The 22,818-nt window shown below is 56.8% G+C and overlaps 1 protein-coding gene across 1 annotated transcript in view; it reads left to right on the top strand.

The window, feature by feature from the left end:
* Positions 1-22,818, top strand: part of CCDC33 (coiled-coil domain containing 33) — a 38,668-nt gene that overhangs the window by 5,350 nt on the left and 10,500 nt on the right. Inside the window, exons 4-13 of the mRNA XM_086620581.1 lie at positions 6,059-6,222; positions 10,442-10,566; positions 12,350-12,459; positions 13,210-13,299; positions 13,486-13,577; positions 13,728-13,848; positions 17,002-17,131; positions 17,241-17,362; positions 17,605-17,676; positions 21,973-22,080. Coding sequence (XP_086476707.1) covers positions 6,059-6,222; positions 10,442-10,566; positions 12,350-12,459; positions 13,210-13,299; positions 13,486-13,577; positions 13,728-13,848; positions 17,002-17,131; positions 17,241-17,362; positions 17,605-17,676; positions 21,973-22,080 — 1,134 coding nt within the window. The remainder of the gene's footprint in view (positions 1-6,058; positions 6,223-10,441; positions 10,567-12,349; positions 12,460-13,209; positions 13,300-13,485; positions 13,578-13,727; positions 13,849-17,001; positions 17,132-17,240; positions 17,363-17,604; positions 17,677-21,972; positions 22,081-22,818) is intronic.

The following is a 22,818-nucleotide window of genomic DNA, read 5'->3' as shown; positions in this document are numbered from 1 at the left end:
ATAACGCAATTTGTAGGGCTTTGAAAAGCTGTCAGCCCGGGGAGGAGCGAGCCTTGACGGGTTCATCGGAGACTTCGCCGTCCTCCGACAGCACCCCGGCTCTCGGCATCCCTCCGTCGGCCCCGCTCCGAGCCGGAGGGAGCCACCGGCAAAAGGGGACATGAAGCAAATGGCTTTGGGGTGCTGCTTGCACAGCTCTGATTTACTGAAAGGTGATTTTTTAGGCTGTGAAAATGCACATTCCTATTGATTCAAGGAATTGATATCCCTTATCATAACATCAGGGAGCTGAGGCTGCCCAAACCGGTCCGAAAGTCTCCTTCTCACACTTCTCAGTGGAGAATCTGGCATGGAAACATGAAGTGACAATTCACATTTTCTTCACTAAAATGGAGAAAAAAATCTTCTCGGATGGAGAAGACAGATCCTCAAGGGGTTTTCCAAGCTGCTTCTCGATTTGCTCGTCCGTAAAACGCCAGCTCCTTGGCTGCTCGGAGGGAAGGCAGGCAGGAGGAGCGGCTGCCGGCTCTAATTCCTGCAATTTAAGTCATCATGTCCCTTTAAGTGTCAAATAACCGCCTTGATGAGAAAAGCAAATGGGGTTAAAAAGAGGAAAATTGCTCTTTTGTAAGAGATTTGGGGGCGGGGGGGGGAAGAAAATTGCAACGGTGCCGCTGATAAATATAGAAAGTATAAAACTCTCTAAATGGAGCAGCCGAGGGGGTGCTGGGCTGCCGGCCCACTTAATTATTTGACAGGTGAATTGGGAGTTTTCTACATAAATGGAAGGAAAATGAATTTGGCAATTTTTTTAGCCCAAAGGGATTCCTAGCCGGCGGCAACGGAGGGTCCCTGGGGAAATCGGCTCGGAGTCGGCATCCTTGCGTGCCGATGGGGGAGAGCATCTTCCCTCCCGGCACCCCAAAACCGCCCTGTGATCTCTAACGAGCTCCCGCAGGGTCCCCTCGAGGAAACAACTCGCTTAAAAAAATAATAAGAAGGAAAAATATAGTGAGCTCAGCCCGAATCCAAAGGATTCTTGGAAACGGGAGGAGAGCGGCAGTGGCTGCCGGCAGCGATAGGGGTTACCGGAGCTGCGGGAATGGCTGGTGATGAAACGATGAATAAAACAGTGTTTGCTTTCCTGCCTTTCTTTTCTTCCTCTTGCTTTTGTTTCGCTGGGGATCTAGTCAAGGACTTTGACTGCTCGAATTTGGGGTTATTTTTTTGCCTCGGAGGGTGGTTTGAAGCTGCCGCTTGAAGGCGTTGGGAAATACCCCTCGTAAGGCGGTTGGGTTGGGTTGGAAAATAAAAACCGAGCTGGGGCTGCCTCGGGCCGTCGGCGGAGCTCGAGTTCTCCAACCATATGGCTGTTTATCTTGGGGCTGCCTTTGGAGCGGCGCCTGCCAGAGTCTAGAGCCTTTGCTGGGGGGGAAGGATCCGCTCGGTAGCTCTCCCAGGAACGGGAACCATGTGCGCGCCGGCTCTTTTCATTTGGGAAAAGGCTGATGGCTCTTCCTCGCCTTGTGCCCCTGCCTCTGGGTCATCCTACAGGCTGTTTTTCAAGGGCGAGGGCTTCTCCGTCAGATGCTAATTGGAAGTGTCATAGAATCATGGAATGGTTTGGGTTGGAAGGGACCTTCAAGACTGTCTAGTTTCAACCCCCCTGCCATGGACAGGGACACCTTCCCCTACACCACGTTGCTCAAAGCCTCATCCAACCTGGCCTTGAGCGCTTCCAGGGATAGGGCAGCCACAACTTCTCTGGGCAACCTGGTCCAGTGCCTCACCACCCTCATTGTAAAACATTTATTCCTTAGATTTCATCCAAATCTCCCCTCTTTCAGCTATAAGTGTCGTTATAAGGGGGTTGTGTTCTCCTCCCATCCCATGCCAAGCAGCTCCAAGGCAGAGCTCAGCCGGGTCTGAGCACAGAGGGAAAAAGCATCCGTAGCTGGACCCAGCAGGATGACACTTTCCCGTGCCTTCCCCCCACGCAGGGACATCTTGGCATCGTGCGTCCCTGCTTGAAGGCTCACGGTGCTGGGGATGCCCATCGGTGCAGCTCGGTGCTCCTCTCCCACGGGTGCAAGCAGGGATGGGAGGAAGAAGAGTGCTTGATACTGTTTTAATCTTCCTTTTAACTGTAATTGCGTTTGGCCAGCTCCCCCGAGCTTGTTCCGGGAGATGCATTTTTCCCAGCTAGATTGCTTTCCTTGTTTTCCTCGTCGGAGACAGGCCGGGGCCTGTGTCGTGCCAGCCGCGCATTAATAGAGCCTCAAATGAGATTTCACAGCCTCCAATCTGATTAACGCCCCGGCTCGGGTTGCTTCGCAGAGCGGGGCAGGCAGACGAGGAGCCGCGGTGACATCCCAGAGCCCTGAGGTCCAGCCCTGAGAGGTGGCAGGATCTGCTCAGATGTCCCAAGGGACACCTGAGGACTCAGCATCCTGAGGCTGGCCTGGCTCCGAGATGTCCTGGCCGTGCTCCAGCCCTTCCTCATGCTCAGACCCACAGCGCTGGAGGTGTAACTGGTGGCCTGATCCTTCTCACTTGTTTAAAACCGATCGGCACTTGATTTTCCCCGTCCCTTCGGCTGCCAGGGGAGGGGAAGCGGCTCGCTGGTGTTTAGCTGCCGTAAGGAGGCTTGAAAGGAGCCTGGGGAGACATCACGTAGGAAAACTCACACCAGCCCCACTCCATCTTCGCTCATGGAGCCTACTATTATTTTATGGAGTCTCAGGAGGAGGATAAAGCTGACACGTTCCCAATAACTGCTCATAAATCGCCAGGGGCAGGGAGGAGCTCAGAGCTGCGAGCACTTCCACCATAGAGGAGCCGATCCCGTGGCAGCATCGCTCCTGGCTTTAGCCAGGGTTGGTGGGGCTTGTGGGGCTCCCTACGAAGGACCAAGAGGGGCCTGATCCTTCCGTGGTGGTGTCTTCTCCCTTCGTGGTCCCTGGAAGCACCAGCAGGGCCGTGTCTGGGCTTGAGGAGGTGAACGCTGCAGGTGTCCAGCCCCAGGCACTCACCTCTGGTCTCGTGTTATCCAATGCATGGGAGAAATCAAAACCCAAGGAGCGTCCTGCAAACACCGACCTTCTCCAAGAAGGGAAACACAGCCGTGGTCTCCAAGGACCGAGCCACGACGGAGGAGCCCCTTCCACACCGCCGTGCCGTGCCTGAAGGTCCCAGCTGGCTCCCAGCCCGTCCTGTCCTCCTCCAACTAAATACTGGGCTCTTGAGGCTATTTATGTCTTGTCAGCCCCCAGCCAGAAGCAATTTAATCTTGGCTGAGCGTTGCCCGTAGAGGAGCTACCCAGACCCTGGGCACTTCGTTCGAGACGATAACGAGTCGATAGAAAAAAAAAACACAAACGACAGCCCTGGCAGCTCAGGCGCCGTTAATCAACCTCCTCGCAACGGCGCGGCGCAAATAATTAATAACCAGCATTAAAGGATGGTCGAAGGGCGGCTCGGGGCGAAGATGGGGCGTGAGATGCTCTGCGGGAGCCAGTGATGCTCTGAGAGACCTGAAAATGTTTTAAATTTGTGGTTTCCCCAGCCGAGACCCTCGGGGACACAAGGAAGGACTATTTTTTCTCCGACTCCGCAAGCTACAGGTTGTAAACTCCGGGGTGAGAGTGCTTGGCTTGGCAAGGATGGAGAATTTTGGCTTCCTGCTGAATTAAAAGAGCTGAAAACCAAATGTGGGCTCTACCTGGAACCGCGGGCACCCTCGTTTCTGGAAGAAATATTGAATTTCCTCCTGGCTTTGAATAGCAACGGGGTTTTTTTTTGGGTGGTTAATCACAGCCTTGCTGAGGGTTTCGGGTACCGGTTGCCTGCGAAGCCTGGCAGTCGTTCACACCAGCTATTTTTAAAATGTTTGATTTTCCCACTGAGTTTTACTTAGCTGAACGGCTCGCGAGTTTTCTATTAAAACCCCTCGCTAATTATCGGGCCGTAGGGAAAACCTACTCTGTTTTTTTTGGAAGATGTAAACACGAGCAGTGGGGGTGGAGGCATGTGCTAAGAAACCTGCTTCTGTTATCTGAGATGTGGAAGAAAATAAGGAAAATGCAGGAAAACATCCCAAAATGGTGAGCTGGAGCTGGAGATGAGGGTGAGGAGTGGGACAGAAACACGGAGTCACAGCGTAGGGTCTGGGGCGACGTCCGTGAGCTCGGAGACGTCCATGCAATTCAAAAGAAGGTTGTTTTCCATCTCTGCCAGCCGAGATTCCTCCGGATTGGGTTTTTAGTGAGTATTCCAGGTGCAAATACTCCCCAAAACTCCAGAGCTGGAGCCTGAGCGGTTGTTTTCTTGAAAGGAGAGAGAGATGTCCAAGGGGGGAGCATCCCTGCCTGCCCTGCCTGCACCTCCCTGCAGGCTTCCTGCCCGTAAATCCGGCACCCTGCCTCTTCGAAGGCCCTGACCATCGTCATCCTCCCTCAGTGATACAGCTGCGTCTTGATACAGCCCAGGGGTCTTAAAACCTCCTCCTTCCCCCAGCTCCATCCCGCTGTTTGCCCTCTTTGCTGATGCTGGGATGCAGCTAAATCATGATTTTTTTTTTTTCAGGAGAGCATTTGTGCTTTTCTACACCCCTCCCTTTTCCCTTCCTCACTGGAAAAGTCTTGGGAAGATGTCAGGGCTTGCCATGGCGGGGTGCAGGGATGGTTGGGGTGCTCGGGTAGGAAGCAGAGCTGCTCCGGCTGCCAACGGGGAGAGCCCATGGCTGTGGGGGGATGACTTGATGGGTAACATCTCACATCAGGTCAAGAAACCCTGTAATTTCCCGTCTCCATCAATGTCGCTGGGCAGGGGGATGATTGCCATGGAGCTGGGGCCAGGGTGGGATTGGGATCCATCCCCCTGACCGCTCTGCCAGTTGGGAATCGTTCCCTGTTTTGCGTTTCTGCGGGAGAGGGTTTAGGAGGAACCAGCCCCCCTCGTTACGGGATTCGGAGGCGAAGCCGCGCGTCGGAGGGGATTTGCAGGCAGTGGCTCTGAGGTGCCCAGAGGGTGGTTGTTGGGCTGGAGCTGTGGCTTTCACCTAGGGAAAGCAGAAGGACTCACGAAGGGTTTGCTTCTCAGGGTGGGTTTTAACCCCTTGTAGGCAACATCAGGTGGATTGATGGGGCGTCCTGCCCAAGCTGGCAGCATGGCGAGGATGGCGAGGGATGACGATGGCACCCGTCTCTCACTTGGATGGGGTGTGATGGGTGCAGGGACAGTCCCTGCCTCAAGTGAGGAGTGGCAGCTTGCGGCTCTGCTGCTCCTTAACACATCAGCTGGTGGGAATTAATGAGCTGGGGTGGGGGGAGCAGCCGTGCTTCCCCCTTTCCCCCCTCCTTCCTCCCGGGATTGGGCTGAGATCCCAATTTCTGCTGAATCCCTATAAATCGTGGAGATGCCCAGGCTGGTGAGAAGGGGGAGAAGGGGGCTGGGGAGAGGGGAGGTGTTGGCAAATTAGAGGACCCTGGGGGAAACAGAGATGCTTTAGATGGTTGAACCCTGGTTTGGTGACCTGGCTTGGGGTCTCTGGTTGGATTGTGGTTGGGACCACGCTGAGCAGGGACACTGGACTGCTTTCACCCCATGCTGAATGCTCTCACACTGCTGGGGGTCCTCCCAGAGAGCCTGGCATCTGTCGTGGCCCTGCCGTGGGATGGTGACATCCTTGGGGCCGAGCCACGGCTGAGCCCTGGGGACAGGGAAGAGGCAGCCGTGACAGGTATGTGCCAGGGACACCATCTCTCCAGCTTGTTCTCCTCCACCCAGGCTCTCGTCATCGAGCAAAGATTGTGGGGATGGGCTTGGGCGATGGAGATGTGCTGAGGACACCATGTCCCCAACTTGTTCTCCTCCCCGCCTGGCTCTCAGCACTCAGCAGGGGTTGTGGGGACAAGTTTGGGGGATGGAGATGCCCCAGGGGCACCATCTGGGCTTTCAGCGTTGAGCTGGGACTGCAGGGGCAAGGTTGGGTGACGAGGATGTGCGGCTCTGCCAGCCACTGCCCACCTTGATGTCTCTTCCCACTTGCTCCCAGCAGGTATCCGAGTCCCCTGCTGGGACAGATCAGCCCAGGCCAGCATTGAGGACTGGTGCGGAACACGTGGCCAGCGTGGGGAAAGAAGCCATCACTGTCATCCTCCACGGTGCCACCAACCTGCCGACCACGCAGGAGGGCCGGGTGCCATGGCCATACGTCATCGTGTGAGTAACCAGCATCCGCGAAGGGGGACAACGGTGAAAGGGTTGAGGAGGTGTCACCCTCTAATTAACCCCAGGGAGAGAGGAAACCTCTTTGGCCTCACCTCTGTGGGATGCTTTGGTGCAAGGAGAGGAACCGGGACTTGTCACAGAGATGGGGGACAGCAGGGACGGGGCGGTTTGGCTCGCCAGGGCGGTGGGAAGAAAGCCTTCCTAATATTGAAAGTATAAAACGATGCCAAGGAATCCACGGGGTAACGCCACCCCGGCTTCGAGACGATATCACAAGAAATAAAAGGGCATTTCAATAAATAAAACAGGATGCTCGGGGAAGGAGAACGCAGCTCCTCGTGCATTATACATGTGCCAGGGGACTCAATTAGCCGCCGGTCGGGCTTTGGTCTGTGTTAAGAGGGAGGCTGCCCCACTCAGCGTGGCTGCGGGGTAGACCTGCTGTCCCAAAGAGCCCTTCCAGGAAGGCGGAGAGGCTTCGGCACCGCTTCCCTGGAAAAACAGAGGGAGAAAGCGGCTGTCAGTGGCTTCGGAGCATCTCCTGCCTGCAGAGTTTGGTTTCTCCATGGCATCTTGCTGGGGCTGTGCCAGGCAGGCTGGTACCTGAGCGAGTGCATCAATGCCAGGGGACAGGGAAGCAGGGCCAGGGCTCATCCCTTGGGAACAATCAGCATCCAGAGCTGCGGAAGCCTGGAAACCTCTTCTCCGCAAGCGTGGAGAGCAAACTGTTGCTTGCCCGGTGTTTTCCAAGGTAGAACCCCCCGAGCTCCATGGTGAAGGGAGTCCTGAGGTCTGTCACAACATCTTTTCCCCATGGTGCATAGAGCCAGCCCCATCCGACATCCCGGAGTCTGCTTGGGAAGGAGCCACCCCTCCGTCCCCCCATCCCCTCTTTCCCACCCTCCCCGTGCCAAGGACCCGCTCTTGGCCCCGACAGCCTGAGTAACCCCCCCCGCCACTGCAGGAGTTGTCTCTATTTCCATAAACCAATTATACCCAGATAATCTCGGGAGCTTTAAACATCAATATCCTAAACGGCAGCGCGAGGCTGGCGTGCCACCGTCGCATCTCTCTTTACATTCTGGTGCTGCTCCATCATCGCGTTGCCGTGGTAACGGGGGGAGTGATGGAGAGGAGGGTGGTATTAGGGATGCAGGACACATGAGGGGCCTTTTAGTAACCATAGTGAGGGAGGCAAGGCAGAAAGGAATCAGTTATTGTTTTTCAGGGCACTTGCTTTCCAAGGCGAGAGTAGCGTGTCGCGGTGAAGAGGTGGGTTTTTACGGACGGGAAGCAGAAGGGGGTTGGTGGATGCACCGGTGGGGTCCTGCTGGCAGCCGATCCCCCCTCCCGCCCTGAAGTGGCTGGGTACCATCAGCGGAGCCGGCCCGATCCCAAACCACTGGCACCCGGAGCATCACCCCAAAACCTCAGTAGCAGGATGGGAGGAGGGGGAGTGATACCAGCTGTGTCGGCCCTTTGGGGCCGTGCCCGCGCTCGGCATTCCGCAGCCACTCCGTAGCTGCGGTGCATCGCTTCCAGCTCTCGGTGCGGGGGATCAGGGAGGGGAAAGGTTTAGCAGAACCAATTTGGAAGATCTTGAGGAAGAAGGAGAGCACGCGCAAGCAGCCCAACAGGCTCGGGCTCATCCCTGCCCTGGAGAGGATGGAGGTTCCCCAGGGATGCTCCGAGGACCTGGCAGCGCCTTGGCTCTGCTCATCCTCTGGATCCCCAGCAAATCCCCGCTCCTGGCTTTGAGGGGCATCCATGGCTTTGCTTTAAGTCTTCCTTTCGCTCCCTCGTGCGTGCAGAGGATTTGCTCCTGGATTGACGTGCCGCAGGGATGACCTTGGCGTGCCGGAGCCAGGTGTGTTTCCAATTACCGGCACAAAGCACCTGGCTCCGGCCGCCTTCTCCTCTCCATTGAGGACGGTGGGCGGGTGAAAAGTACCTCCTCGCTGCTTCTTTTCCACTCTTCAGCGCCGAGAGAAGAAACTCAAGGTCGCTGCTGAATACGCCGGCTGCTCCCAGCCTGGGGGATGGGGGTTCTGACATCCCCCACCCCGCTCCCTGCTTGTAGGTTTGCCTGCGCAGGCAGCGGTGCTGGTCGTGGTGTGGGTGGGATGTTCCTGCTGGGAAGGGGTTAAGGTGTCCATGCAAGCAAAGCCTTTTAGCGGAAAATAAAGCAAGGGCTCAGCTGATAAACCCAGGGCAAGGAGATGTGGGGAATAGGATCAAACAGGGTCTTTGGGGGTCCTCTCCTCACCCCGGCACCTGGTGTAGGTCGTGGTGGGCTGAAGATGATCCATCCTCGGGTTAGAGGGTCAGGACCAATGTAAAAACTGGATTTCTCAAAGCAGAGGGAAATGAGAATTCCTCCCCTCTCACTCCGAAACAGCTCTCACGTCTCCGGATTTTTCTCCCCCGAGAACCACGTGCCCGTGCCACCATGGTGCCTCTGTGGCCATGTCGGCCCCACCTCAAGCCGTAACGTGAAGATGAAAACTTATAACACAGAATCATTATTCACGAGGGCCGGGCACAGCCCCGCCAAGTCCTTCACTGGGCGCCCGGGCGTGCTCAGCTGTCACCGAGACGCTGCTGTGGAATAACACCCTGGGGGTGGCCAGCTTCCATGTTTGTCTTTAGCTTTTATGGCAGCAGTGGGTGGTTGGCAGAGCGACCAAGTCAGAGGAGCATCTTGTGGTCTATCCCCCATGGATGGATGCTGTGCCCTCCCCCAAGGCATCCGACCCCATCTCCTGCCCCACCAGTGGCTCTGGAGCTGGTTGGGCTGAGGAGGAGACATCAAACCATCTCCGCTTTCCACCACTCCCGCTCTCCCCAGCCTATTCCTTTGATTTTGAAGTTCATCTCCACATGTTGCACTGCTGCTGGTTGGCTTTTTCCTTCCCCTCCTCCCCATTTCCCAGCTCTTTTTGAAAGCTCCCTCGTCCTTAGGCAAGTCTATAATGAAGGGGGCTGAGAGCAGCCGGTTCTCACCCTCCTCCTCCTCCTCCCACCCCCCCCCTAGCCCAGGTCTGGCTTCATTCGGACTCCGAGCACGTTGTTGGTAGAGCAATCCCCCACAGAGCTCATTACCAGAGAACCGATTTTCATCCAGCCCCTCCACAGCAGTGCCAGCCCGATGCTAATTCCCACCTGCCAGAGCTGGCCAGCAAGGCTCCATCCCTGTGGGACGCAGGTGGGATTCTCCACTGGGGAAGGGGACATGTGGGAGAGGAGCACAGGATGTGGATGCGGCTTGGCCGAGGGTCCGTTAGCAGTAATGAGAGGGGATGGAGGTCTTGTGAGCGTGGATCATCCTCCCACCCAGCTTGTACCTCTGGGATGAACCTGCTCAGTCCCACCAGTACCTGGAGCTCACGCTGAGGCTGGGAGGACCTTGATCATCTCCTTTCCTCCCAGAGATGGGGTGGCAAAGTGCCACTATCTGCTCTCTTGTCACCGCGGTGTTCCGGTAACCTCTCTCTAAAAGCCACATTGGCTTGACTCCAGTAAGAGCTTTCCTGGAGGAGCCAGCAACCAGACACTTTATCATCTTATTAGCCAGAGCAACCCGTTGACAGGGCTGAGACATCTGTGTCACATCAGCCTGACGCCATGTCACCATCCCCCTTCACCCCGCGGTTGGGGATGGAGAAGATTTGAGGATCCCGTGTTACCAGCTGGTGGGACTCTACTGCGGTCTCAGGGCTCCCGGGATAACACCAAGTGTCTCTCTGGGCACCAGAGACCCCCTAAAAGATCTTCCAGCCCCTCTAATGGGGAGGGAGGACATGATTATCATTAGCCAAGCTCATGAATAATCGATGGTCAATTGATAAAAGTGGAACAGCCCCAAACAAACCCTGACGGTACGGATGAAGAATGACCCGGGGCCGTAGACTCTAAAGCTGCCGTAATTATTGCTCAGCCTTGTTGTGTGCCGGGTTTAATGACGGCGGTCGTTAACATTCAATCTTCTCGCTCCTTTCCCAGCAGCCCCCTCCCTGTCCCTTCATCAATACAGACGGATAATTAACCTCCGGGGTCTGAAATAGCCTTTCGGATAAAAGAGGTTGAAAACCCCATCACTGGGGGCTCCGTAGGATCCTTCAGCCCAGAATAAAATGGGCCCCGGCCCCTGCTGACACCTTTCCCTTCCCCACCCAGTAACCGGCCTGTTTTGCTGCCTTTTTCCTCCCAGTAAGACCGGCAGAGGGGATGAGCAGAATACGGAGGTGACTCATGCATCCTTGGTGCCCACCCACACACCCACCTGGGAGGAGGAGGTGACAGTGGAAATGGATGCTGAAGACGCAGGCTGGGCAGGTGAGAACATTGGAGGACCACAGGGACAGGGGTGCTGGGGATCGGGACATGGGACACATCTCGAAGGGTTAGTTTTGGAGCTCATCCTCCAACTGACCCCAAGAAGCACCCAAGAAGAGGGTGACCACGATGGGGATGAGCCATGCCCTGAGCCTTGCATGACTGGTGGCTTCAGGGTAGGACCAGGATGGATATGCCTTCAGATATGGTGCTGCAGGATGGGGCAAGTGATGGTGCCGAGCTCCAGGTGTCCTCCAAAGGATCCCATGGGTTCAGCATCAAGGAGGAGCACCTCAATCCTTTCCCCGCTGCTGTCCTGACCCTGACACCTCGTCTCGGTTGGACCCCCACCATGATGCCATCACTCCCTGCGCAGGGCTGCTGAGTCTGTAATCGTAATAAAACTCCTGGCATCAGGAGCTGGGATTTGATTATAATCAGCCCCTTGCAAAACAACCTGTGGGAGCCAACCTTCACATCGTGCCTAATCCCGTTAGGCCCTGACCTAAATGAAATCGAGGAGATTTTGATGTACTTTGGACCTGCCCCGTGAGGTACCGGGAGAGATGTAGGGACAACTCAGCGGGACCCCCGATCCCGCTCAACCGCCTCCCAGCATCCCCTAGATGTTCAGAGATGTTCATCCCCTAGATGTCTGGAGATGTTCCTCCTCCAGATGTTCAGAGATGTTCGTCCTCCAGATGTTCAAAGACGTTCCTCCCCCAGATGTTCAGAGATCTTCCTCCCCCAGATGTTCACAGACCTTCCTCCCCCAGATGTTCAGACCAGAACTGTCATTTCCAGGTGCAGCTTGCATGTTTTCTTGCCCAGAAATATGGTTTCCACCCTTTTATTGCCCAGAAATACCATTTTCATGGGCAGGGCTGCCGAGTGTGACCCGCCATCGGTGACAACCAGCAGAAAAGCCACTTGTCTCCCTCTCCACCCCAGTGCTCTTTCCAGAAGGGACCAAGAGAAAAACAAAATCTCAGTGTAAATCGAGCACTTGCTGAAAAGCACGAGCTGGAGAAACCGTGGTCCACACACCCACCCAGAGCATCCTCATCCTTTTGGGGACACGCTTTTGGGGTGCTGCCAAACCCAACGGGTCTGTGCAACGCCCGTGGCATCGCCAGGTTGGCCAAGCAGGAGTTAAGGCGGGTGCCTCGGCACAGTCATTAAGCTGGGGGAAGGGAAGCCCAAGTCTTGATGGCAGCATAAAGAGAGGGCGGTGTTCCCTTCCATCAGCTCCTTTTTCTGTTTTTTCAATAAAAGGCTCCTGCTCGAGCTTGTCAACTAAATTGCAGCTTCACTTGAAGTTAAGGGAAGAGCTGGGGGTGCCAGAGCCCGTGGGGGTGGGTGACACTGCCGTACTGGGAAACCACGGATGAGGACCAAGTACCTGGAGAAGGCAGATGTCGTGGTGGCAAGTGTCTGGAGAACCTGGCCATGGGCTTTGGGCTGACCCCGGGGCAGGGAGGGCTCAGGGCAGGATGGGACCCGGTGGTGCTGGTTGCCTGGGACGGGCTCTCGACGGCTCCTCGGGATGCACATGTGGGTATGTGCCTATGAATCTGCAGCGGGTTAAATCCTGCCCCTGTCCACTCCACTGCGGCCTGTGGAGGGGAAGAAGCTGCTGAAAAGAAGCAGACCTCCCCATCTCCTCTGTCCCTTCTCCACCCAAACCCCCCCTGAATCTCTCCCCATCACTTCTTTTGCTCTCCCCTTCTCCAAAACCCATGGCTAACCCCTCTATCCTGATGGCCGACCTTCTCCCTTCCAGCCCTGACTCTCACCGTGGCAGACAAAGCCACCAAGGAAGCGCTGGGGACCTTCCAGCTGCCGGTGCGGCACCTCCAGCCCTTCCAGCCCCACCATTGCAAGCTGGTGCTGGTAGGTTTGACTCCTCCCCCTCCATCCCGCTGTTCATTCCAGTTTATAACTCGGATTTTCAGCCCAGGGTTGCAGCTGGGAGGGGGTGGTGGGTGCAGGGAACCTTGCGTAACGCCGTAATCCCGGTGGGAAAAGCGAATTTGGCAAGTCGGGGAAGGTGCTCAAAGAGGCTCGTGAGCTTCTGGCGAGGTGGGAACAAGGCAGGCGTTGTGCTGGGCTTTTTTTCATCCCTGGTGGGAAAAGGTGGAGGAAAAACAACGGGATGGCAAGACGGGAAGGGCTTTTGCCCTCGGCATCCTATGGAAGGAGATGCGGGACCGGGCTATACGTCCGAGGGTTCGTTAAACAAGGGCTGCTGTGTGTTAATTAACGCAGGCGGGAACGCAGCCCCGGAAAGAATCCACTTCCCAAGCCCCTTGGAGGGGATTTCTCCATCCCAACATGTTAACGGTCCTGGGCACTCGGCTGGCAGCTCCCTGTGCAGCTGAGACCTGGCAAACTCACTCCATACTTCCCCCCAAATCAGCCTCCCCTCCGCTCTGGCTGGCAAAAATGAGTTTCCTCTTCCCCACATAGAGATGGGGAACGATTAAATATTTAAACGCCGAAGGATTTATCCTATTGATCTTTTCCGGGAAGGCTCCTGGGGACGGTGAGCTTTAATTATCCGTTGGCGCTTTATTGCCCAGCGTCTGCGTTCGGTGGCCTCGACCCTTCCTCCTCCCACGCTGCCTTCTCCTCCGCAAACAGCCGAGGAAGAGGATGGTCCTGAGCATCACCGTCACTCGGAAAGGGAGCTCCATCCCTCGCTGCCGTGGGTTGAGCTACGTGGCCTTGGAGGTGAGAGGTGGCCCTGGGGTCAGGATGTGGTGAGGGGGGGGCTGCGGGGTTCAGGATGGACCAGAGCATCCCGACTCAGGGAGGATGATGCTGCACGTTGCCTCTTGCTCTGCTGGCTCTTGATGCTGGTGTGTCCCCCCACCCAATTTTCTGGCCCATCACCATGGTCCCTCTCCCACCTCCCAGGTGCTGCTGCGGGGGCTGTCGGCCCCCCTGGCCACCCCCCCCGGACCCCTTGTTGCCGTGGCCAGAGTTGTGACCAACGTTCAGGAGTACAAGTGAGCGATGGCCGTGGTGGGGGCTGTCGGTGATGTGGGTGGTGGGTGCTGGGCTTGGGACAACCTGAGCACCCCTGGTGTCACCCCCCCCCCATCCTGCACTGCTTCACCCTCCATGTGCTGACTCTCACCCTTTCCATCCCCTCCCAGGCACCGCATGGAGCAGCATCCCATCTCCTGTCCCGCCATCAACACCACCACCGTCACATTCCCGGACCCTCCGGCGTCAGCCTTCGGGGTCGCCCGTGCTGCCAACAGCGGCTGCCCACAGGTACGAGGCTGAGCGCATCCCACGTGGGTCCCGTTCCGGTACCGACGGAGCATCCCTCCTTCGGCAGGGTACCTGAGCACCTGTGCAGGGATGAAAGGGCCAAAGCGATGCCTTTGGGCATCCAAGACCCGCTCCCCACGTCCGCCAACTCCTTTGTGCCTTTATCCTTCATTTTCACCCCCTGCTCCACTCATGTCTCCACCTCAAGTGCCACCTCTCCAAGGCAGAGCCCTTCTCCTCCCAGCGCTCAAGGACCATCGGGAGAGGTGATGATGCCGGTGCCGATGCCGAACACCTTTGAAATCGCTGTTGCCAGGGAAACATCCGCTTTTCGGCACGCGGCATTGCCATCAGCCCCCGCTTTTGTTCCCGAGCCCTGCCAAAAACTGGTGGGGAGGGAGAGGGAAGAGGGCAGGAGGGATGCTGGGGTAAGGGAGGAGGTGCGACGGGGTGGCCCAAGCCGGTAACCAGTGTGAAACTGCTGCCTTTGGAATCCAGACCTGCTCCGTCCCTTCGCCTCCGGAAAGTGCCAGCCGAAAGCGCGGCGAGGGCGGGCGTCCAGCCGCTCGGCAGGGATGGCTCCAGCTGGTCCCCAACGGCGGCGGAGCACGAGTTTCTCCGTCTCCGTCCTTCCCCCTTCCCATGAGTCGAGTTTCTATCATCTCGGAGCGTAACGCCCCGTATCAACACGTCTGGGGAGCCCGTAAATAAAATATCATGTAGACAAAGCTGGCCAAAAATTATCATAATATTATCATATTATTATTATAATATTATAATTTATTATCATAAAAACTGCTCGCGTTTCCTTTGGCTTTAGATGGATAAACACACACACAACCCCCCCGCCATGAAGATATGGGACCTGGGTGCTGGGCAAACCCAAGGCAACCCTCCCTCCCCTCCCCAAGCCCTGGCACAGGCGGCAGTGCCAGCGCAGCGGAGCCGTGGGAGCCCAACGCGGGATGGCAAGTGATTAAAGCTGGCCATCTGGCCTGCGAACGTGCTGCCTCCTCCTCCTCCTCCTCCCCTCCGCGCCCACATGGCTCTGTCTCTGCTCATCACGGAGGACGCTCTCCCCACTGGAAAGGATGCCCTGGGGAGCTGCATAACCCTCATCCCCTCTCTTCCCCTCTCCATCTCCTGCCTCAGTTTCCCCACCTGTAGGACACGGTTCCTTCCCGGAGAGGATGAACTCCTAAAGGCTGGGAGGAAAGGCTGGGGGGAAGGCTGGGAGGAGGAGGAGGAGGAGGAGGAGGAGGTGGAGCAGGGAGCATTGCTGCTTGTGTTCCAGAGGTTAATGGCTTTCCCCGAGTGCGCTCCCGGGCAGGCTAATCGCATTCGATAATTCTGCCAGCCCAGCGTGGCCTCTCGCCTGTCGGCTCCCATCAGCGTCTGCGGGCAACAGCGCTTGGGTTCACCTTCAGCAGGGCACCCCTCTTAGGGGCTTTTTGGGTTCCCGGGTGGTTAACCCTTCCCTGCCTAGGAAGAATCCTGGGGACCTGGTCTTCCTGGCCAGCAGTTAGCTGAGACCTTCACAGAGCAACCTGCAAGAGCATTGGGTGGTCTCCTTGGGTGCTCTCCTTGGATGCTCTCCTTAGATGCTCTCCTTGGGTGCTCTTGTGAGGCCAATAGCCCCTTACTCACCGAAAGGAATGGGCTTGGACACACTGGTGGCAATGGCAAACCCATGAGACGGACAGGTGCCATGGCCATGCTGCTCTGCCTCTGTCCTCCCAACATTGAGCTCAAACCTTTGTGTTGTTGGTCCCCACTAAAATAAATCTCCTTTTTGGGCTCTTCCCCTTGGGGACCCCCCAGCTCAATCCACTTATCTGGAGCTTCTCTCTCTCTTCTGGGAGTCTGCACTGTCCAGGCAGGCAGCTGGGAGGACCAGGGGACAGCCCCATCCCTTGGGAAAGCAGGAGAGATGCCGTGGGCTTGGCCACCTCTGCTCATGCTGGCAGTGTTGCCTTTGAACCAGCCGTTGGCACATGGGCTGAGGAAGCCAAGGAGAATGAAGGCGGCTCCTTCCTCCTCCTTCTCCTCCTCCCCATCGCCTTTGTTGTGATTCTCCAGGTGGCCCCGGGTAGAGGTGGTTGTTCTGCCAAGACGTCTGCCCAAATCAGTGCATCGGCTCTGACGTCCCGGCGTAGGGCATCCATCTGTCCCACCAAGCCAGTGGGAGACAGCCTGACCCCGGCAAGCGCTCCTGCCTCCCCCTCCATCCCCCCCCTCAAATCAAGGAGGGGGAAATCAGGAACACCATCTCTCATCCCCATCCCGGTGAGAGGAGCCATGTGGACTCAGGACCTCCAACAATTGGGGTCAAATTAACAATCTGCTCCCGCGTTTGACTTTTCCCTTCCCTGCTGAGCCTAAACCAGCACCATCTCTCAAGCGCCTTGTGCAGGTCGATGCCAGGAAAAGTAACCAGAGGTGGCATTGGGTGGCTTTTTTTAGGAGATTCCCCCCTCTCCCCCCCCCAAAAGGAGTTTTCTGAGGCTAGGATGCAGGAGGCAAGGTTTGGGAAAAGAGAGGAGCGGTTGGAAGGTCCAGGGAAAACCCCCCTGGTTAAATTCCCAGCCGAAAGATCCAACCTGGTGCTGAGCCAGCACTAAGAGTGTTGCCCGACACAGCCCATCATGGAGATGTTTCGGTGCTCCGAAGCATCCCAGTCCCTTGCTCCCCTTCCAAACAACCCCCAGCACTGAGTAATGCACTGCTGTGGGTCTCCGAGGTCCATAATGCCCATTAACACGAGCTGAGGAAGACCCCCCTCCTTTCCTCATCCTCCTCCTCCTTCCCTGACAAAGCTGAAATGTGCTGATGCAGAAAAAGCCGATCGGCATCTCATCCCCGGCCCATATCGAGGGGTTTCGAGACGATATATGGACCCTGAAAGCCTGCAAAGGATTTCAAGGTCCATATATCATCTCGAAACCCTTTCCCAAGTGTAAAGTCTGGAAAGAAGCAGCCAAATTTGAAGGTCCGGTGAAAACCAGTTCAAGCAGTTGGGATTGCAGGGTTGGTTTTGAGCCAGGGACACGATCCAGTTGCATAGGTTGCGGTTTTCTTTACCTCCTCATCTCTTCTCCCTCCTGTATTTCTGCTTCTTTCTATCTAAGGATAATTTTCTGGTTGTCTCCTAAGATATCCCGACCAGCCGGGCCCCCAGAGAAGCCAACCTGGGATACCTCCTTCCTTTTCCAAGGTCGAGATGCGGCCACCATCTTCTCTGAAGATACAGCCTTAGTGATCGAATATTATCCCTATAAAGCTGGTGAGTCTGGGGAACCCACTGAGGATGTTCTCCATCACCACCGGCTTTGGCCAGGGGCAGGTCCTGGGCTGCCATGTCCCCAACCAGCTGCTCTCATCCCTTTCCCCAGTGTGGGACTCTCCGGGCATCCTTGTTCCCATGGGATACTCAGTGCTGCCTCTCACCAGCCGTGTTTTCCGGGAGCTGGAGGCACAGAGAGACGGGATGCGTGTGGACGGCCTCGCCGTGGAGGTGAGCTGCGGGGTGACACAGGGCGGAGTGGTACCTATAGGTGACGGTACCTATAGCTGCTGCGATGGTGGGATGAAGATCTCACCTCCACAGTTGGGTGGGCAGCCTAAGCATCCCATGGGAAGATGGAGTCTCTGCTTGGAACCGCAGCCCTGGGCATCTGGGTGACTCCAAAGCCACCGAGAGCTCCGATAGAAACCTGGAGGCCAGGACATGTTGTAACCTTTCTTTTTCCTCCCCAGGGCACGGACCTCAAAACCACGACTGGGGCCATCCCAACCGTGGGGCTCTGCCTGCAGCTCGTCCGATCGGAGGTGAGACGTTGGCGATGGCCAACCCCAAGGCAAGGAGGGACAGGGACGGGACCAGGGCAGGAGATGGCTCTTTAGAGCTGCCGCCCTCTCTCCGAACATCTCAGGAGGGGATCGGCTGGGCTGGATCCGGGTTTTATCCCTCGTGCCCGTTATCTCAGGGCTCCGGATCGTGCGGCAGGGCAGGGTACCGAGGAGAGGCTGTTTGCCGTCTCTGTGCGGAGAAGATCCAGGCTGGTTAAGCACGGTGACAAATGTCCAGCTGTCTTCATCCTTCAGCGTCCGTGGTCCCCAGGGATGTCACGGCAGGGAGGGGAATTTGGCTCTTTTCATCCCGGGGAGGGGGAACTCCACTTGCCCTTGGCCCCGGGACCGACGCTTGGGTAGGTCAGGATGCGACCGCGAGCCCGATCGATCTAATTACTGCAACCACCGGCCTCTGCTCCCATCTGTGGAAAAAATCCTATCCCTAAAGTGAATTTGGGACAGATCTGGCGACTGCATCCCCCCCCTGCCCCAGCCTCAGCCCCGGGGGGGCCGCGACGGGCCGGGGCCGGCTGGTGGGGGTCTTTGGAGTGATTGCCCAAGGGGGGTCAGCAAAAAGGGGTCTGCGTGTGATGAATTATTCACATGGGTGTCACTAAGTGCAGAATTAATCCTTTCGCTTCCAGCTGGCTGCTGCACTAAATTATCACTCGCAGTCATGCGGGAAAATGCTGCGGAATTCATTTAGCTGATTATTGTTTTGATCTGGGAGCTGTAATTTTTATTTTTTTTTCCCCCCTCTCCTCTTCCCCAACCTCTCCCTTTCCCCCCTCCGGCCCTGCCTTCCTTAATATATGTAAGAGCTGGGAGTAGAAACAAAAAAAGAATCCAGGAGAGCCAGAGCCGGCCTTGGGCTCCGTGTCTGGTTAATTCATCCGGCGGTAGACGGACCCGGAGCGATGCAAATCAATGAGTGAGCTGCTCCTGTGCAGCATGAGGGCAGGTTGGGCTCCTCAATCCTTGCCTGGAAGTCAGGATTTTCCAAGGAAGACTCTCAAGCAGGCTGGCCGGCAGCCCCAGCACCCCGAAAGCGCAGGGGAGATGCTGCTGTGGCTGTGGGGGCAGAGCCTCTCCCGCCTTGGGCAGCCCCAGGCTTCGAGGGATGCTCCAAGGTTGGATTTCCAAATCCTCAGCTCATGGATTGAGTCCTGAGCTTGGCTTTGGAACAGCAAGAAGGGGCCAAATGGGGGCCAAGAGGCAAAGAAAGTCAATACTGGACCTGGTTTTGGGGTGCAAGGAGCCCCAGCATCCCTGCCCACCCTGCCCCATGCTCCCTCACCCCGCAGCAATCCCTATGGAGACAGCCAAGGAGGACAAATTCCTGGAGCTCGCCTCGTTTCTTTTCTTCTTTATTTTTATTCGAAGGCAGCGCGTTGCGAACACGCGCCCGACATCGGCTGGGCTTTTTATAACAACCAGCAGCTAAATAAACCCTGGGCCATCTGTACTCCCCGGTGCATCCGGAGCCCGGCGTAAATCCTGGCTGCTCCCCATCCTCTGCCGGGATTTCACCCGCTCCTACCAGGAGTCCGGATACTCCCAAGCTTGGCTTTGGATGCTCACATCGACCCCACATGCTGGGAAAAATACCCTTCAAGCCTGAGTTTTTTAAGGATAAAGGGGTCCTGGATAATCGGGCTCATCCCCCTGGTATTTCCACAGGGTCTTAAAACCTCGTTACGTTCGTAAAAGCCACAGGGAAAGGGGTTTGGAGCAGCTGATTTATTAAAAGCCGAGAGCCTTGACACCAGGGATGAGCAAACAGGAGTCATGTTATCCCGGGAAAAGGGCCAAAAGGGCAGCGCTGGGTTGCAGCCCCCCCCGGTAAAGATCCCGAGACCCCCTGGGTTTGCCCCTGTTTCTCCCCTGCCTTCATCCCGCCCTCCTCCCTCCCCACACTCACTCTTTGGAGCCCAAACGGGAACAAAAGACTTTGATCAGCTCCGGGAGACAAAGAAATCAAAGACTTCAGCAAAACGCTGGCGGTTTTAGCAAATTAAGGGCTGTCGCTGAAAAAAACTGTTGCAGGGGGAAAACCTGCAGCTGACATCATCCGCCTCCGTACCGGCTTGCGGCTCAGGGCAGAGCTCCTGTTTTCCCATCATTTGCCTTTTTTCCACCCCAAATTTAGTGTCTGGCCTGAGAAAGCTGAGTTCGACCGGGCAGTAGCCGGTGGCAAATCCATCTGCAGGGTCAGCAGGATGCGGTCCCCAGTGTGGCCGGGGGATGCTGAGTCCCATCCAAGGGCTGGAAAATACACACCGGAGGCATCTGTATTCCCAAGGGATGTCTTCATCGCCCCCGTTTATCCGCCAGCCCTCTTTTATGCTTCGTTTTGGCACGACCCCGCCTCACCCAGCCCATTAACTCGGACCTTGGGACCTTCGGGGTCACCTCAAACCTCTGCCACCCACTTCGCTGAACGCCCTTGGTCACGTCACCCGAGATGGGCACGTGGTGACAGCCTCTGGGGAAAAAAAAAAGGGAAAAACTAGTGCTGTTTTTTTTCCAGGCGAGGAAAAAAATCAACAGGCTGCTTATATCGTTGCTTAAACAGCCTTAATTTATGTAATTGCTGCCGTTTAAAACCAGGAGCGGATCGGCGTAAATTGTCACCGCGCCGGGGTGTAAATTGTCACCACGCCAGCCCGGCGATCCCACCCTTTTTGGGCTGGCCAAAAAAATAGGTTTACAATCAGTCGGAGAGCTGGGAAGAGCTGTGCGTTTCCCCTTATTTCCACCCGTCTGGGTTTGTCCTCCACAAGCACCAAAATGGGGTTTTTATCCCCAAACCACGTTGCAGGGGATGGAGAAGCTGGTGAAAGGCTCGTTTTGGGGGAAGCATCGCCCTTCTCCACCGAGCACCTTCTGCTTGCCGGCTCTTGATTGACACCTGTCAATCAAACCCATCACCCATTCCTCTTGGCTTACAAGAGGTTTTACGCCACCGCTGCCGGCCGGGGAGAGCCGAGCGAGCGGCGAACGGCCGAAAGAAAAGCGGGAGAACGTCTTTGTTAAGGAGAAACGTGTTGGTTTCCACCCTCCCACTCCCACGGGACCGTTCAGGGCAGCACTAATTGAATTAAGAGCACGTGCGCCCCGGCGAGCCGCTCTCCGGTGGGCAACGGAGCCAGCTCGGCCGGCGCTGCGGCGAGGCGGGCAGCAGCTGTCCGCCCGCCCGGGTAATTGCAGGCAAGACCTAAACTGTTGCATTTTGCATGATTTTCTTTTTTTTCCCTCTCCTCCCCCAGGGAGGGGGAGAGCGGAGGGGCGGGCAGCTGCTTCACCCCGGCTTTGATGGTGGAGGAGCTCGGTGGAGGTCGGGGCCGGCGGCGGTGGGGATGATGATGATGATGATGATGGTGTTAATGAGGCAGCGATGGGGAAGGGCACGGGGACGCCTCCTTGCTACAGAGAAAGGGGGGGGGGAAACACGCTCGCTGGCCTCGTTAGCCACTAACGAGGCGAGGCCGGGCGCAGGCACGAAGTCATACCCAGCGAGGGCCACTTCGCCGCCGCTCATGGCTGTGGCCAATTTGGCGAGGGCGCGCGGCCGGCGATGCCAAGAGAGTGCCTGGGGAGGCGGAGGAGGGGGGTGCCGAGGATTTGCCGGGCTGCCGGCGGTGAAATCGAGGGGTAGTGGGGTGTCGTGACTGGACGGAAGGATCCCAGCATCAAGGAGGGTCCCCATCACCCCAATCCGTCCCCGATAGCGGGAGCAAGGGCAGCCACGCCAGGGCGAGGGTCCCTGCCCGTGACCTTGCCTGGGCGCACGGACTCCAGCGTTTATTCCATTAGATCCGACTTCCCCCTCTAACCGGATTAGCAGGGAGTCTATCAAAGCCAGGCCGGCGGGAGGAGAGCGGGGCGCGCAGAGCCGGGCGCGGGAAATGAGGGGCTGGGAAATGACATTAGGGCGGGCAGCAGCGTCTGGTGGGGGGAAATCCATCTCCTGCCCGCCCGGGGAACGGGAGATACGGGCTGAGCTGGGCACGGACCTGCTATTTCCATCAACACAGGCTTCAGTCTTCTTCCTCCTCTTCCTCCTCCTCGCCTTGTGGGTGCGGCGACACCCCAGAGACCCCCTCTTCACCGAAAAGTCCCCTGGCAAAGATGAGATGAGCGTGGCCAACCCACAGCTCTTTCCCATCACGCCGGTGCCGGTGGCATATCGGGGACACGGAGTGGGAGCAGCTCAGTTTGGGTTTCCCCCTTCTTGCTCCCATCACCACATCCATTCCTCTTCCTTCCCAGAGACCGGCGACGATCCTGACCCCCTCCGGCAGCGATGCCCTCCCCAGCCTGGACCCCGAGAGGGGCAAAGAGCTGCCGCCAGCCCCCCTACGCCCACTTTATTGCCAGGTAAGACATCACAAGAGCAGCCAGCGATGCCACCCCAACCCCCTACCATTTCCTGTGAAGTCACCCCACCTCAGGACTTCAAACTGCCTTGAATCCCAAATTTTTAATCACTTTTCCACCATACACATCGCTGGGAGCGGCGGGGTTTTATCCATTGCCTGGTCATACCCATCATTTCTTGCGTCGTGCCCATGGAAGAGACTTTCCATCGGCACTGGTGGACCTGGTCTCCAGCTGTTTGGGGGTGATGCTGGAGCGGGGACACACACACAACATCCCATCACCTTGCTGGGGGGCAGTGCTGGCCAGATGCAACACCAGCTTCGATCGGAGCGCTCAATCCCGAATCCATTTAGCAAATTCTCTCCTATTACCACTGCATTATGTGGGAGACCCCGGGCACCTCCAGCTCATACCTTTCAGCTCCAGGAAAATAAAAAAAGAAAATGAAAAAAATGAAATAAAAGGCAGCTGTTCTCCTCCTCCATCCCTTTGTACTGATAAATGGAGCCCTTGGCTGAATTCAGGCGCAGCCCTCCTGGTCCTAATATCTTCCTGTACTTTAAGCCATCTGGCTTTAAAAAGAACAGGTCGTTAAAGCTCAATTCTGCTTATTAAAGAGCTGGGAGGGAAGGGGCGGGGGCCCCCCCATGTTGCCCAAAAGCCCCGTTATTTCCCCGCCAGCGGCTGCCCAAACCCCACCTTCAAGCCAGTCCCTCTGCCTGCAACTGGGGCTGC

The sequence above is a fragment of the Tauraco erythrolophus genome, chromosome 14 (assembly GCF_009769465.1).
Source record: "Tauraco erythrolophus isolate bTauEry1 chromosome 14, bTauEry1.pri, whole genome shotgun sequence".
Classification (NCBI taxonomy): domain Eukaryota; kingdom Metazoa; phylum Chordata; class Aves; order Musophagiformes; family Musophagidae; genus Tauraco; species Tauraco erythrolophus.
This window is presented reverse-complemented; position numbering and strand designations above follow the sequence as displayed.